Raw genomic sequence first — 15173 nt, forward strand, 5'->3', positions numbered from 1 at the left:
TATGCATCATTTTCCTTGCGGGAATTATATGAGCAATACGGGAGGTAAATGCGTACAATATTATTAAAATTATTGCTTCATGTTGCATCTGAGTCATGCATGCGTGTGAAATTTACAAGAACATGTGATAATCGCACTATAAATAATTGTGTTGAATTTAGACAGGCTGCAAAAATTGGCAAATTTCGCAAATTGTTGAATAATGCTTCATTTACGGTTATAACGTATAAGCTTTAGTCACTCACATGCCCGTGACAAATGCACCTTCGAATTTTATTATGTCTCAAAAGTTAATAAATTCAACCAAGCTAAATAAAGAATATGTAGAAGTTAGTTTAGACACATAAAACGTGTTTATTCCAATTTTATTAAATCCCACAAAATTTGATCAAATGCTTCCTCAATTTTAAAGAGGTACTTGAACTGAATCCCAACCCCTTCAATGTTAATCTGTCTATCCTAATCATCACCCCCAGTCATGACTTCCATAAATTCTGCAACAAAATTTCCAACTGGAGAAGATTTGCAATCGATTCCAAACTTATTACCATCATAATCCACGGTGCCTGAACCATCAGTATCAATTTCAGTAATAATCATGTCCAATTCATCCGATGTTAACTTGTCATCCAACTCTTTCAAGATTTCTTTCAAGGTGCTCGTTGTGATATATCCGTTGCCTTGAATCAAGTTATTAAAGACCCTCATAATAAATCGAAAAAGTTTGAAATAAAGTTGATTCCTCACCTTCTTTGTCATATAATCTAAAGGCTTCTTTCAGTTCTTGTTGCATCGCTTCCGCGTCCTCTTCCACCATGAATCGTGACGCTAAAGTTACAAATTCGGCAAATTCCAACTCTCCGGAACCTAAAATATCAGATCCAACATGCATTCTTTATGTATTATAAAACATTTTATACGTAAAATGTTTTTTTGTTAAGCCGGAAAGTAATCAAGTTCAAATGGCCAAATGTTGCTATCTCATGCCAAGAGTAAGGACCTCAGGCTAAACATTTAAAAATATAATAAATAGTTGTTTGGAAACTAGGGCCTTTTTAACAGATGTAATTTCATGTTTGTTCATTTGATAAAAAAAACTGGCACATTTTCCCAAATTTTTGAGTGAAGTTGCGAAAGCAAAACGTTGCATGAAGATGCTTCTTAAAAATTGATATTACCATCTTCGTCCACTTCTGCAATGATTTCTGCCAACATTTTATCAGTTGTTTGTACTCCAAGCATACTTAAAATGGTGCCTATCATGACCACACCAATACTGCCCTTTTTCTCCACATCGAAGGTGTCGAAAGCATTTTTAAGCACTAAAAATTTAAGAACGGTCAAGCTTGTACATTACACAAAAATTGACCGAAATGGCATTTACTTTCATTATAGTGGTATATTATACACCACAGTTACATATTTCGATAAGAAAATATTAATAAGAGAAAGGTAGTCATAACAAGTTCAGGACAGGTGATCATCACAATTAACTTACATGCAATTTGTTCCTTGGAGAGTTCATCCTAAACCCAGAACAGAAGCACAATATTATGATTGTGGGGAATTAAAATGAGAAAAAACTTCAGTAAGCATATTAAGTAAAAAAATATTTATGCATGTAAATAGATAAACATTTTTCTTTTATAGAGTTTTAAATGCTAATTTTCCAATAATTAATGGAACATATTTAAATTTATGAAGTAAACATTCAATTTGCAAGATAATTTACATTTTAAATAAACTGCCTGAAATTTTGTTTCGTTTTACTTTTATTGAAATTTTCACGATTTCTTACCGACATGTTCGAAAGAGTTCGATAGCAAGAAAATGGACAATCGGGCAACTGTACCGAACTGAATTAATTAATAATGCCACTGGAGCTTTATAGAAATGGAATGAGCAAATTATGTGAGTATTTAAATCTGCTGCAAACTTAAAATAGCTGGCTAATAATCAGACGTTATAATTTTTTCTATAAGATTTATTGCAGTCGCTTTGTCTCTTGAAACAGGAACGGATTGGACTTTTATTTAACACAAAGCCCTTTTGCATTTTCTTTAATGACTGGATCTAAAAGTAAATAGTCCAGAATAAGTAACCCAAAAAAATTTAGGTAGATAGTAAATAATACAGAGCTTTATAATAACTGCTCTCAAACTATCCAAGACAACTAGAAACAGAAGGAAAAGTAGGAAATTTTAGCGGTTTTATGAAATGAGAAAATCAAAGACTGTTTTGTAATAAACTGATAGGTATTCATTTATTTACATAAAATAAACTCAGCTCCCATTTGCAATAGAAAAACTGTTCATCACTTTCATAAAAATGATTCCATTTAAATAATACTTTGGCCAGGTTGTTCCCCATTGTTGTTGGTGGTAGTTAAGTTTAGTCGTCGCCTCCAGTCATGACCTCCATAAATTCTACAAAAACGAAATTGAACAATTACACGAACAGCTCAATTTGAACAGTTGTTTTTATTTGTTTGGGTCCAAGTGATTTATATCGAATCTTAACCCAGATAATGGAAAGCTGACGGATTAAGAGCCACTTTAAATTGAAATGTTTCCTGCTTGCCAAGTGCACCTACCACAATTTCAGTATTTATGTGTTTTGATATGGCCGTGCCAAAATGGATTTTCCACAGGGAATTTTTCGTTTTATTCCTATGTTATGTGGCAATAGAAGCAGCTGAAAATTGCAACACATTTCATGTTACTCACCATCAAAATCCACGGTCCCTGAGCCATCAGTATCAATCTCAGCAATGATCATATCCAGTTCATCGTTGGTCAGCTTGTCATCCAATTCCTTTAGAATTTCTTTCAGAGTCTTTGTTGAGATGTAACCATTGCCTGAAATGTTCCGAAAACTTTTGATTATTTACCGCAAAATGCACTTTTTTCTAAGCAAATATACATGTGATTGACTCGAAATTTACATTGTTTTCGTTTAGTTGGTGGATTATTTACATTTTAATTTAATAGTATAACAAAAAGCTTCAGGTTCAAAGTAAGCTGAGCAGGATTTATTTGCATTAGCGTCAGTATCCATCAGCATGGGAAACGAAGCATTTTACTACCTACTGACCATTTGATGGTATTTGAACCAATGCCAAGCTGAACGCTTCATGTATAAAATGCATAAGTTTGCAAAAAACAAATAGAGAATTTTGCGCTCGACGCATGATGAAGTTAATTGCGGGCACTTAAGGTAAATTGTGTGATAAAACCCAGCAAAAAACAATAATAGATTTCTTAGAAACTGCCTCGATTCTTCCATTAGCTAATAACTGCACTTAAGCCGGAAAACCGATAACTTGAGCAATTTGCTTAATTCCACGAATTTACCTTCTTTATCGTACAAACGGAAAGCTTCTTTGAGCTCCTGTTGCATGGCTTCGGCATCTTCTTCAACCATGAATTTGGCAGCCAGAGTAACGAATTCTTCAAATTCCAGCTCACCAGATCCTGCAACAATTCAGTTTCTAACTTTTAATTGGCTGCTTCAAAAGTTACAAACAAAATTTTCGTACCGTCGGTATCCACTTCAGCAATAATTTCATTCAATATCTGCTCAGTTGTAGTAATACCCAACATGGCGAAGATTGTCCTAACCATTTGGGTACCGATGCTGCCCTTTTTTTCGACATCGAAAGTGTCGAATGCTTTCTTCAGAACTAGGAAAAAGATGATTATATTTGAAACAAATTGGTATAAATTCGATGTAAGGATTCTCATATATATGACCAACGATTCCACGAGTAAAAAACAGGTTTTCTTGCGTGCTTTGATAAAAGCCTGTGTTCTTGCTGCTAAACTTTAATATAAACAAAATATTATTTTCGCTTATATAAATTTCTTTACGATTAAGCTGTTAACTGTTGCCGTAAACTTTTTGAGTGTCGCTGAAGTTAGATGATAGCTGTGGCTATATAAACTTTAAAGAGTTATTGTGGAATCAGCGTCACATTTTGCTCATTATTCAGTCGAACTTAATCCTAGTCGATGACTTAAATTGCCTAGACCATAAGTTAAGTTGTTATTTAACTTAATGTTTATATCATTGTGTTTTGTTATTAATCTCCCACGGAATGTCATGTTGTGGTTGAAAATAATATTTCTGCTAAAAATACTATTTATTAATAGTGGAGATAATGTTTGAGACATGCACGATATCCATCAGATTGGGATTTGTGGATCATTGTAACGCCCACTGGGTTTCAGGAAGTGGAGCTTCTGCCAATATTTTTGAAACGTCCATTTAGGTTTTTAATTTTTTTTATAAACTCCAGATTAGATTATTCTAATGCCAATTTAGAGCTTTTACACGAATTCGCCGCAATAAAAAAAAGTATAAAAGCTATGAGCTTTTACATAGGTACTTTATGGCGTTCAAATTAGAGTAAAGAAGCTTCCACCGAAAAACTACTTTTCTTTAAGGCCATTAGAATTGGCAAATCTAGCTGGACTTTAACTGATTATATTTGTCTTCTATTTTAGTTTTATTAGTAGATGTTCAGCTACAAAGCAATTGCCTTAGAACTGCTGAAAATCAAGTGAAATGTAGGGCGAAGATCAAATTTTACTTTATGTTTTTTTCTTAAAGGTGTGATCCTTTGATGTGTTTGATGGGTATATGGAATTTGTAGACAAATCTGCCAAACATTATTAATTACCCATTAGTATATCAGCGAAGCTAAAAAATACGTTTTATATAATAAAACAAATGATCAAAATGCTTGTAGATATTTGAAAATAATGCAATTTTGGACTTAAATATTATCAATTAACTGAAGGCCTTAATCGTCAACTAATAAAAATCGATAGAGTTCTGAAATTGTTTTTATTATCTGATTTAAGTTATCTTATCTATCTTCTAAAAATGTTTTACTGCTCATTTCGGCCAAAAATATATAAAAGTTGATAGAAAATCAATTTCCGCAAATTTCGTTATTTCTATCCAACTGTATAGTTCCTTTTATAATGTAAATAATACAATGGAATAATTTAAAAATAACCTGCTTTACCCATTTAAGGTCGTTTTATTCCTCGGGCAGAGAGATTTTAGAGAGTATTGATTTTTCTGTTCCTGACTGAATGTCTGAACTTTACATTGTTTGGGTTGAAGCCATTTCTCACTTAATGCGAATGACGGCTCCAGACAGTGGATGTTAAGCAATTGATTGAAAAACCGTATTTAAAAAATACTTGAAGTGGAGATATTCACTTAAAATACATCGGCTCTGTTTACTCAGTTGTTGAATCTACTTCATTTCTTAAAATTTTTTGCAAATTGTCAAAGTTTTTGGTTCAGAAAATGGCACGTGAATAAAGAATATTTTCAGGATTAGAGCACAGACTTCAATATGAGCAGAGATTTAAGAAAATTTCGTCAAAATCTAAGTTTAATTGCCTCCAGTTTTGTCCTGAGGAATTACGATATGACGCTTTTTTAAGGGAGTAACCAAGCTAAAAAACACAAGCAATTAAAAACTGTACAAGCGAAAGAAGAAAATGAACGTTTCCATCTGTTCGTCTACTTTATTTGAAATCAATTTCAGGAGAAATTTTCTATCAACTTTTATGTCCTCCTTTTATGTATCAGTTGAGAAGTTTCAATTCCGTTGAAACTCTTACGACTGAATTAAAAGCTCTGAATAGATGACATCGAAATGCAATAAAATATTAATTTACATTACAAAACATTGTTGAAAAAGCTAGAAAAAACAACAAGAAAATTAAAAAAATTATTTTAGTGTACTTACGAGCAGTTTGTTCTTTATCCAATTCGTCCTGAAAAAAATGAGGAAACCGATTAAATTCGATCTACAGGGAAAATGTGCAAGACATACCGACATCCTGGCGATTACTGGCCGTTCGTTACCTTTTCCAAAACGTAACTGACATAAATTTGAAAATCTTGTTTTAAGATTACGTAGGAACTGTATAAATCTGAGGATTCTTAAAATAGAAGGCGGACAGTTACTTTCGAGTGAGTTTTTAATTTCCGTTAAACAGCTGTTAATTGTTTCCACAGGCGCGGATTTTGGTTTCCCAATTTCAAAATATAATTTATAATTTCCGCTTGCAAATATTCTATTTGAACAGGTACCTATTGCTACACTGTATTCATACAAAATCCTCCTGTTTTCAATAGTTCGTTAATTAAAAACTAATTTTCTGAATTTTTTCTCACGTATTATATGTTTTACACACTATATTTCCTTGCAGCTTAAAGTCGGTGATTTAACATTTCTCCTCTTTCCAAAAAATATAAATTTTCATCGAACAGCTATTATTCAGGGCTATTTCAATTGGGACGCATGTTAATTACTCCATCTTGTCAGCTTGCAAAATTAATGAGCCAGAATTTACTCCCCTGTAGCAACTTGGCTTGGCAAAAATGATTCTTAATTAACTTAAAGTCAACAAATCATTAAACCCGTTCGAATAATAAATCGTTATGAACGTTTCCATTCGATTGATCTAATCTCTGTAGGTATCTATTTGCCAATTTTGCAAATTCAATTTGCGCCATTACAAACTTTTTTTCAATGTGGGGTAATCAACTTTCGAATTATGAATTTTTAATTTTGGTTTAACTCCTAAATAATTTAGTCCCTTTAAAGAGAGAATGGGCGATAAAAGCTCGTTTGCTTAGCGCATAAGTTGCAGAGTTGAGCTGCGCTCTAACTAGTTTAAACATTTCTTGGGTAATGTGCATTTAAGCAAATAGTTCTTCTTTTTAAGGCCTTATCCAAAAAATTATTAGATTGGGAAACGCTTTCCTTGGCTCGGTGATTTTTGGTGTCCTTTTTTAAATCGTATTTTGTCGGCATCTTTCAAACCGTATTTTGCTTTAGAAAATAGAAGATTTGTTATAATTTCTTCTGGTACTTTGAGCAGCTAAAATTTGATTTCTAAGTGTTTAATTTCATTTCGCTGAAAAGCTATTGCCTTTGGTTGCCATTATAGAAATTTCATATGTTGGTTCAAGTATATATTATGCTTAAATCCAACTCGAGTCCAATCCTGTTCCCACCTATTAACAATGTGAACAATTTACCAGATATCAAACAGAGCCAGCGTTCACGTAGGCTCGCCCCGGAAAATTTTATACCCGCTTTCGTAGCTGGATCTGTGCCAGAAATACATTCGACTGGATTAAAGCCGTTCAGAATCAAATTAAATTTTAAACCACTGTAAAGTCTGCTCGATAATGTGGTGTAAACGTTTCTGCTTTGTATTTTCGTCCTGGATCGGATACCAAACGCCAGTTTTTTCCTGGCCTGGCACGGTTACTGTTGAGTGTCTGTATACATAAACAAAACAGCCGAGAGCTTTGTAAATTGTGTATATTTCGCTACTTTTATGCAAATTATGTTACAGAAAATTCTGAATTTTAAAAAAGTTGTTATATGACTGTCACAATATTTGCGCTATATTTTAAATACGTCAGTTATTCATTCAAATCGTGCTTTTTTATACAGTTTTAATTATTTTAAATAAATTGAATTATATGAAAATTCTTCTAGTATTATGATTCGGAATATATTCTCCGATATTTTACAATATTTTGAAGCCTTAACCAAGCCGAAAATCATGCTCAATTAGATTTATTTTCATGAGTGGTTCAACTCAGTTTCAAAGTGTTAAAAGCTCCTTAAAATGTGCACGATTTGCATCAGAGAGAGAAGAGATTAGAATATAACAAGAACAAGCCACAAACACTAAATTCTAGTGACACTTATTAACAATAACTAAAATATAAACGCAAATAAATTATTGTGAGATCAGTATATAAATAAGCAAAAAAGTAAACATCTACTCAGCTTTTAATTGTAGTTTTATTTTAATCATTTAGTTACGACTTGAAGCCATGCCTATATACTTTCATCATCAAGTCGCTTTCAAAAAGCTCATTAATCATCATTTTGTCACAATAATTTAATTGAGGCCCATCTCATTGCCTGTGTAGTTAGAATCATTTAAACTGAAGATATCTGTAAATCTCAAACTCATACTGTAAGCTGAGATTTTTTATATTATTCCCACCATATCTTTATGAAAAACTAGATATGGATCTGATTTGGGATATACGGAAAACATTTCCTTATGCGTACTTTTTATTGTTTTACTGCGAATTCTAGTAAATGACTGCTTTTGATAAAATCACTCAAAAAACAGCTTGAAAAATATATCTCAATTTATCCAAAAATGTCTTGTGCATTTCATGAAAAACTTTACAAATAAGAGAAAATTGAGTTCCAGCTATTTATCAAAACTCCCAAAAGATCTTCTGTTCTCTGAATGAACTCTAGATTTCTGTTCATAAACAACTTTATTAAATAAACAGTATCTACAACCTTATAAACATAAAAAAATCCTAACAAACGTGCGAAAAGTATATAATCAAATCCTGAAGCCCATTTGATTTGTTGTAAATGCGACTGCCTTCAATGTTAACCAATCATAACTGCCTTGAATTCTGAAACAGAATTAATGGAGAAAAATCTGAAACTTGACAAAAAATATAATTGCCATGATACACAGCTTTAACAGGTAAAGTAAATAGTAATGAATTACATATTAGTAACTAATTGCTCGTTATTTATTGATACCTACATGCAGCAGCCAGTGGTGAATTTATTATTCGAAAACCCGATAACAACTGAGATATGAATTTATTTAGATCACACGTATAAATCATGCCCCGAACTTGAACATATCAAAGTAAAGGCGCAATTTTTCAAAACCACGGTTTTTTCCTTGGTGCTAATTTTTCTTTGCAAATGTATTTATTTCTGGAACATTGTATACCGAAAGCTAAAGGTTTTTCTTAAAAAAATAAACGGAAAAACGTATGTGTTTTGTCATTGTTAATGTTATTTTTAATTTCGGGCTGTTGAGTAACTTGATACGTATCATAGCCATTTTCCCATGTAATTCGAGTTATTGAGATGTGATTATTTCATGCCAAATAACCCACGTACCTTCCCAGTCAACCGTTCCCGATCCATCAATATCAATTTCGTCAATCATGCTGTCCAGATCATCGTCAGTCAATTTTTCGTCAAGCTCTTGCAATATTTCGCGCAAAACTTCAATGGTAATAAATCCATTGCCTGTGTATTAATATGCTATTGAGGCTTGAAGTTTAGCAAGTAATTGTGATAATACCTTCTCGGTCATACATTCTGAATGCTCCCTTCAGCTCGGTTTGAATTGCGTCGGTATCTTCTTCTTCTTCGATTAGAAATCGGGCTGCTAAATTGGCAAATTCTTCAAAACTCACTTCTCCGTTTCCGTCTTCATCAATTTCTTCAATCACGTCCTATAATATAGAAACATTAGATTAACTGTTGAGGTTTCAGAATTGGCTTACTTCAAGTTCACTTGAATCGAGCTGCGTTCCAAGCATGTCCATAATAGTTCCGATCATTTCCACCGAAATGAAGCCTTTTTTGTCCACGTCAAATGCGTCGAAAGTGGACTTTAACACTAAACGATTTAATTAGCAGTGAAAGAAGAGTGGATTTGTCTGAATTTTGTTTGATATAAATATTACTTTTATTGTATGTTTTTGTGATTCAAGCTAAGTTTGAAAACTTATCACACCTAAATTGCACTCACTTAATAACTGCTCTTTATCCAGATCATCCTAGAAAAAAGAACTATTGTTATTTTTGTTCTCGTGCAATTAAGGTCAAAGTAAGGCAAATTCAATTGAGTATAAAAGAACATGAAACCCAGAATAATTCAAAACTTACCATATTTACAATGCCACATTCATCCACACTTTCTACGAAAGACATCACTTTTTGTAGAGAAAGCTTTCTAGTACTCATGTTTATTCTGACGCACTGCTGGAGGGGATCCGTATGGAAAGTACAACATAAAGCCGCTCAACTTCTTGGTTTTATTTACTATGATGGCATCCGAACATTGCCAATTATTTATTTGTGGATCCGAAGTGTTCTTTCGTGCCATTCTTGACCTTCGCGTACAGGCACGTATCAGTACGAACTGAGAAACGATTTGCAAAAACGATTGATTTGGCTATCATTAAATGAAGACAAAGCCTTTCCCCAAAATTTCTATTTTAAAATAAAACTTTTTAAATAAAAAGTCCATGAAATTAGCAAAATCCTCAGCCGCATGAAAACGCAGCGGTGTCTACAGTTTGTACACAACACTTCAGTAAGGCTTAGGTGTGTGATCTGCTCTTAATCAAAGTTGAGGTAACAAATTCAAATAGTGATTTCTACCGATCTTCGTTCCAGATCATATGGGGAACATCGGATAAATGTTTCCATCAAAATCAGCAGGTTTTATACGTTTATGAACAAAACTGCGGACCAGGAATCCACGATGTTTAGACCCTAATTCGTATAAAAACGTTACAATAAAAACACATTAAAAATTGATGTTGACGCGAATAGGAAAAGCGTGATTTTGTAACAGTAACTTAATATATTCYCATTTAAATAGAATTKAATTTARACTCAGCATTGCTWTGCTTCGTTGAAATTTGGCTCAGTTTATTAACCCAATAAMTGCTTGGATTAAGGAAGTAAGCSRAATTTTGACGAAATTGTATATATTTTAATTAATAAACCAATTTACCGGAGGATTTTCATGTTTATTGAGCCTGTCGGCGTAGAGTACTGATCACTTCTAGTTAAATCTATTGGTAAATTCAATGTTCAACGCCACAAACAGAAAACTTTGGCTCCTTTGTTTTATATTTAAGTAATTGAATTCCACGCTCTAACTTACCAAGTCGTAAATATTGTTAAAGCTCTCGCTGTCTATTAGAAAGCTGGTGAGAAGCTCGTCCCTTAATCCTCTCTGAAATTATTGAGTCAAACCCAAGAAATTCTCAGTAATTTGGGAACAGACGTAATTAGAAGTATTAATATTAACTTCAATTTTCACATTTTGCTTYAGGGCATCGATAGTTTTTCGTGTTTASTAATCGATTGTCAATTGACTGGAAAATTTTATGTTCAACATTTCTCTGAGTGCATACATCAATATAAAGCTGTGAAAACCATTTTCCATTCCAGCAAAATTGCTCCCAAAGTATGTTTTACCATCTAGAGAGCAAACCAGAACTGAATGCCTTGATGAATGGTTCATTCTTTGACGAAGATTTCATATGATGCCAAAGCAGAACTAAAATGGTTCTGAATGTGCAAAACCTTTTAAAGCAGCGTGGGTTTCGCTAGTAATCATTTCATTAACTCGGTTTTTGAATAAACGATACAGATTCTCAATGGCAGTATTCTGCAACTTTCGATTAAAGATCAATGTTTTTTCTGCAAAAATAGTGCGTACTAGCAGAATCATGCTTGGACGATGTACTTACTATTATTTTCAGTTTTGTCTTCTTTTGTCACTCTGTTACGCTTTTTGCAATGAGAATGTTGTTATTCGAGAAAATTCTTTGATTTTAGAAATTCTAAACACTTTTCCGTTTAGGTTTCTCAGTTCCAATGATATTTTAGCGACCAAATTAATTATTTGTTTGCTGCCACCCTATAGAAATGCATTTTCAATGACAACATCGATTGCGTTTACAAAATWAAGTGTTGACAAGTTCATTGGCAAGAAATTAAATCTTTTTGTKATGCTTCAAAGAATTTCTTACCTAATTAACAGGGTGCTGACAGACATAAGAGCTCTACCTATATATAGAGAATTAATCGAGCATGTTTWGGTTTACTTTGTGAACACAGTGAGTTAGTGAGTTACCGGTAGAATGGCCGATGAATCGCAAGTAATGTTTTTGATTTTTCGCTGTTTTAACAAAAMATTATCTTAATTTAATATGGGTTTGTTAATATTGAAAATTTTCGTTGTAGGAACAGAAGCCTGCGGCAAAAAAACCGCCACCCGTAAGTACGCTTTTTAGCTAATAATTCAGCGCTCTGTTATTTCAAATCATCTTAAAGCCATAATATTAAGAAAAACTATTTGGAATATGGAAAACTGTAGAGAAGCAAATCGAGGTCCAAAAACAACATGATGGGCAAAAATATCGAATACTGCCTTTTCATCATTAATTAGCAAAGTTCACCTGTATTTTTATAGCTGGTTTCTATTTAGGATGACCTTAAGAACCGATATAATGGCCACGAAAGCAGCTGCAATCGATAACAAATTGTCCTATGCCAATATCGGTGACGCGATTTAATGTCAATAATTATGACGCGGCTGGATATAATTTTATAAATATTTCTTTGCTCAAAACGGTATTAGTTGCTTTATTTGATCGGGCATCTAACAGTTAGCGGCGCTTTTCTTAAGATGGTAAGCGAATTCGATTCTTTTCTATACAAGCAACTGCGCTTAAAAAACTCTAAACTAATCTAATATAAAAATTCATACATTTTTCCGATTGGCTTATTAACTATTTGATTTATATTTTAGGCGGACACCAAAACCGTAAGTATAACATGTACCACTTGCTCCAAAGTAAGTATAAAACAAACCTACAAATGTTCAAATTTTAGGAAGTCGTATTAGATTATGAAGCCTTGAAACATCTGGATATCGCAAAAGATCAGCTCAAAAGTAAGTCAACGCCCGTATTTTTCCTAAAGTTTAACCCGGCTTGCTTGTTTTTCAGTGCTAAAGCAAATATTTGATTCGTTCGATTTGGAGAAGAAAGGCGAAATTGGCGTGGAAATGATTGGGCAAATCCTGGATATGTTGGGTCACCAACTCAACCCTGAAGAACTCGCTGTAAGTTCGGTTGTTCAAGTATTTCAATTCTGGTGCTAACAATTTTTGGAAATTAGAAAATTATTAAAGAAATTGATGAAGATGGCAACGGAGTGATGAGTTTTGAGGAGTTTGCACATCTGGCAGCTAGATTCCTGGTGGAAGAAGAGGAAGATGTAGAGGCCATCTTAAGAGAATTGAAAGATGCTTTCCGGTTATACGACAAAGAAGGTAACAAATCACTGTCAAAACCACCTTGATATACTTTAGGGTTGTTTCTTCAGGTTTGGGCTACATTACGGTTGATTTGCTTAGAGACATTCTGAAAGAGTTGGACGACAAACTCACCCCGGCAGATCTAAATGAAATGATTAAGGAAATTGATACTGATAATTCAGGAACTGTAGATTGGGAAGGTGCGTAGACGCAAAAATTCGAACGTTCGCACTGTTTGATATCTTGATTATTTGGTGAAGTGCATTCAATCTATTGCAAATGTATGCTGCATTTTAATGCTCATTTTATTTAAATGTTTTTCAGAATTTAAAGCCATGATGATTGGTTGAAAGCTCGCAAACGACTCTCAGGAAAATTAGGGTGCTGTCGCACTCTTCGTTTAAGTTAATCAGATGAACTATATTTTTTAAATTCGAAAATAAATATTTTTTGATATTCAATATGATGTTTTTTTAGCCTTTTGTGTTTTCTGGTAAACGTTTCTTATTAATGTGCTATTTCTATGGGTTTGCCAAGTACCCACGCTTCCCGCATTAACGAGTCCAGATAATTCATGTAGTTTAAAGAAAACACCCGAAAGAAAGTAAACAATAGTAGAAGCAAGGGCGGATCCAGCTTTCAAGTTAGGTCATGTAGTAGAGATTYAGTCAGGACAGGTTCAATTCAATTACAAKAATAAATGTAGTTAAAAGTTCGGCAAAAACTGATCCGAGAACTCSTGCAAAAATGAAACTTAGATTAGATCACTTTTGCACACACATCTAGCTGTTCAATAGAAATTGATTTTATGATTCAAGTTCGTATTCCATCGGAGYATTAAATGTGGATCTACACAACATATCCAGCTGAAAAGACTCCAAGTTTCACAAAAATCGAACAAAAGCCCGAGAGCATTTAATGGAAACACAGTTAAACAGTCAACATTAAAACAAACGGAAATCAAACTGCAAATGACTYATCCAAAGGGACGACGACCCTGCCTTAGTTCACTMTCTTCGGAAAGCGTTTTTTTGGAAAAGGTGATTAAGTTTGGTACGGGAAGCGAACAAAATATGKCGTCAGTCCWTTGTTCATGGGCGGCATATACAGGATGATTTGGTGCCAATACTAGATTACCAGTTATCTGCCCACTGAAAAGTTAGTTTTTCATTTGGAGTAGATCTTTATTGTTTGTTCAAGTGTGGTTGAGGTTTTGAGGGTTAATAATAAGAGAAAGCTGATGGGGCACCAGCTTGCAGAATGCTGGTAAACCTKAGTTATAATCTATCAATCCTTTAGCGTGAACTGAGTTTACTTTTTCGAGAAGCAACTTAAGTTGATGGCATTTTTAAACTATCTTTATTTKCTCTSTTCSTTTGAAATAATCACACTCCAGACTAAGTTTCTGTACTAAATATTCTTCTTATTTCGTTCCAGGTGGCACGATGCAGCTTTAGGTAAGTTTCGCATTACTTTGCCYCTGGTTGCCCGGTAGATGTAGAGCTTTWAGTCCCATATTATTGACATGTATTTCATCATATACTGCATGCCATATTTACTCGACAAAGAACGATGAGAGGCGTTCTGGATTATGCATTAAGTTTTTAAAATGTTCTCTCTGTAAAACTAATTTAACCTTAGATATTATACTTTTCATGAATGAGGTTCTCGACAGAAAACTCTTTTGATATGTAAAACTATTGACTTTTTGTGAACTACTTATACTGTTTCTTGTCTTGGCTGGTAATTTGCGTTATGATAGGCTTTTCTTTCTTTAAAATACACCCTAAATTGAACTGTTCTTGACTTTGAATTTATAACAGAAGTAAGTTTTTATTATAGAAATCCAGAGAATTTCGAACTAAATAATTAGGTAATTTTGCTTCTGTAAATTACCGCCAAGTGTTTGCAAAATTTCAATCATTTTCACTCAGTTTTTCAACATTAATCAGTCAGGTTTTCCGCAGTAATTTGTTTTTAACCCAAAACAAATCAAATCAAAATCTTTAAACTTTGCAAATTCAATGTGCTTAAAAAGTCGTAAAAATTAAGATATCAAAACTAGTGTTTTTCTGTTGTAAATTATTTTATTATTAGGGATTTTCAGCGGCCAGCAACGATCCGATATATTTCAGATTTTTTACGATCCAGCTCCCTTCAGGCAGAGTAACAGCCACTAAATGAGCTTTTTGAGAAAATATCGGGGTTTTAGGGAATTTTCAG

The 15173-nt window shown here is 33.4% G+C and overlaps 3 protein-coding genes across 6 annotated transcripts; 1 reads left to right on the forward strand and 2 right to left on the reverse strand.

The window, feature by feature from the left end:
- Nucleotides 1-348: 348 nt before the first annotated feature.
- Nucleotides 349-1899, reverse strand: LOC125503280 (troponin C-like). The gene is made up of 6 exons (XM_048663346.1): nucleotides 1799-1899; nucleotides 1499-1526; nucleotides 1179-1322; nucleotides 748-867; nucleotides 549-680; nucleotides 349-494 (listed from the first exon to the last, which is right to left on the reverse strand). The coding sequence occupies exons 1-6, from the start codon at nucleotides 1802-1804 to the stop codon at nucleotides 460-462; spliced, it is 465 nt and encodes a 154-aa protein (XP_048519303.1). The 5' UTR covers nucleotides 1805-1899; the 3' UTR covers nucleotides 349-459.
- A 337-nt stretch (nucleotides 1900-2236) lies between these two features.
- LOC109533626 (troponin C) lies at nucleotides 2237-9943 on the reverse strand. 3 transcript variants are annotated; one of them, XM_048663345.1, is made up of 9 exons: nucleotides 9776-9884; nucleotides 9639-9666; nucleotides 9391-9506; nucleotides 9186-9339; nucleotides 8999-9130; nucleotides 3539-3682; nucleotides 3354-3473; nucleotides 2727-2858; nucleotides 2237-2426 (listed from the first exon to the last, which is right to left on the reverse strand). In XM_048663345.1, the coding sequence occupies exons 1-9, from the start codon at nucleotides 9851-9853 to the stop codon at nucleotides 2392-2394; spliced, it is 939 nt and encodes a 312-aa protein (XP_048519302.1). In that variant the 5' UTR covers nucleotides 9854-9884; the 3' UTR covers nucleotides 2237-2391. The 3 variants fall into 3 exon arrangements, with proteins under 3 accessions (XP_048519302.1, XP_019754558.1, XP_048519300.1); XM_019898999.2 differs by lacking the exons at nucleotides 8999-9130; nucleotides 9186-9339; nucleotides 9391-9506; nucleotides 9639-9666; nucleotides 9776-9884 and adding exons at nucleotides 5771-5798; nucleotides 5858-5964; XM_048663343.1 differs by lacking the exons at nucleotides 2237-2426; nucleotides 2727-2858; nucleotides 3354-3473; nucleotides 3539-3682 and adding an exon at nucleotides 8332-8493 and having other exon boundaries at nucleotides 9776-9943.
- Nucleotides 9944-11731: 1788 nt separating this feature from the next.
- LOC109533603 (troponin C, isoallergen Bla g 6.0101) lies at nucleotides 11732-13411 on the forward strand. 2 transcript variants are annotated; one of them, XM_048663347.1, is made up of 8 exons: nucleotides 11732-11787; nucleotides 11873-11905; nucleotides 12441-12455; nucleotides 12524-12584; nucleotides 12640-12755; nucleotides 12812-12965; nucleotides 13019-13150; nucleotides 13275-13411. In XM_048663347.1, exons 1-8 carry the CDS (start codon nucleotides 11770-11772, stop codon nucleotides 13298-13300), a joined length of 555 nt encoding a protein of 184 aa, XP_048519304.1. In that variant the 5' UTR covers nucleotides 11732-11769; the 3' UTR covers nucleotides 13301-13411. The 2 variants fall into 2 exon arrangements, with proteins under 2 accessions (XP_048519304.1, XP_019754516.1); XM_019898957.2 differs by lacking the exons at nucleotides 11732-11787; nucleotides 11873-11905 and adding an exon at nucleotides 12208-12320.
- The last annotated feature ends 1762 nt before the right edge of the window (nucleotides 13412-15173 follow it).

This window comes from Dendroctonus ponderosae, unplaced genomic scaffold, assembly GCF_020466585.1.
Source record: "Dendroctonus ponderosae isolate FM_Combo_2020 unplaced genomic scaffold, Dpon_F_20191213v2 Dpon_F_20191213_164, whole genome shotgun sequence".
NCBI classification, from domain to species: domain Eukaryota; kingdom Metazoa; phylum Arthropoda; class Insecta; order Coleoptera; family Curculionidae; genus Dendroctonus; species Dendroctonus ponderosae.

What these genes read in the sequence shown, in the direction of transcription:
- LOC109533626 (XM_048663345.1), bottom strand. Translation starts at nt 9,853, where the DNA reads ATGAGTACTAGAAAGCTTTCTCTACAAAAAGTGATGTCTTTCGTAGAA. An exon ending in AATGTGGCATTGTAAATATG is followed by an intron (nt 9,667 to 9,775) that starts GTAAGTTTTGAA and finishes TCTTTTTTCTAG; the next exon opens with GATGATCTGGATAAAGAGCA. An exon ending in GGATAAAGAGCAGTTATTAA is followed by an intron (nt 9,507 to 9,638) that starts GTGAGTGCAATT and finishes TAAATCGTTTAG; the next exon opens with TGTTAAAGTCCACTTTCGAC.
- LOC109533603 (XM_048663347.1), top strand. An exon ending in CGCAAAAGATCAGCTCAAAA is followed by an intron (nt 12,585 to 12,639) that starts GTAAGTCAACGC and finishes CTTGTTTTTCAG; the next exon opens with TGCTAAAGCAAATATTTGAT. An exon ending in CCGGTTATACGACAAAGAAG is followed by an intron (nt 12,966 to 13,018) that starts GTAACAAATCAC and finishes TTGTTTCTTCAG; the next exon opens with GTTTGGGCTACATTACGGTT.
- LOC125503280 (XM_048663346.1), bottom strand. An exon ending in TAGATTATATGACAAAGAAG is followed by an intron (nt 681 to 747) that starts GTGAGGAATCAA and finishes ACTTGATTCAAG; the next exon opens with GCAACGGATATATCACAACG. An exon ending in AGGCACCGTGGATTATGATG is followed by an intron (nt 495 to 548) that starts GTAATAAGTTTG and finishes ATTTTGTTGCAG; the next exon opens with AATTTATGGAAGTCATGACT.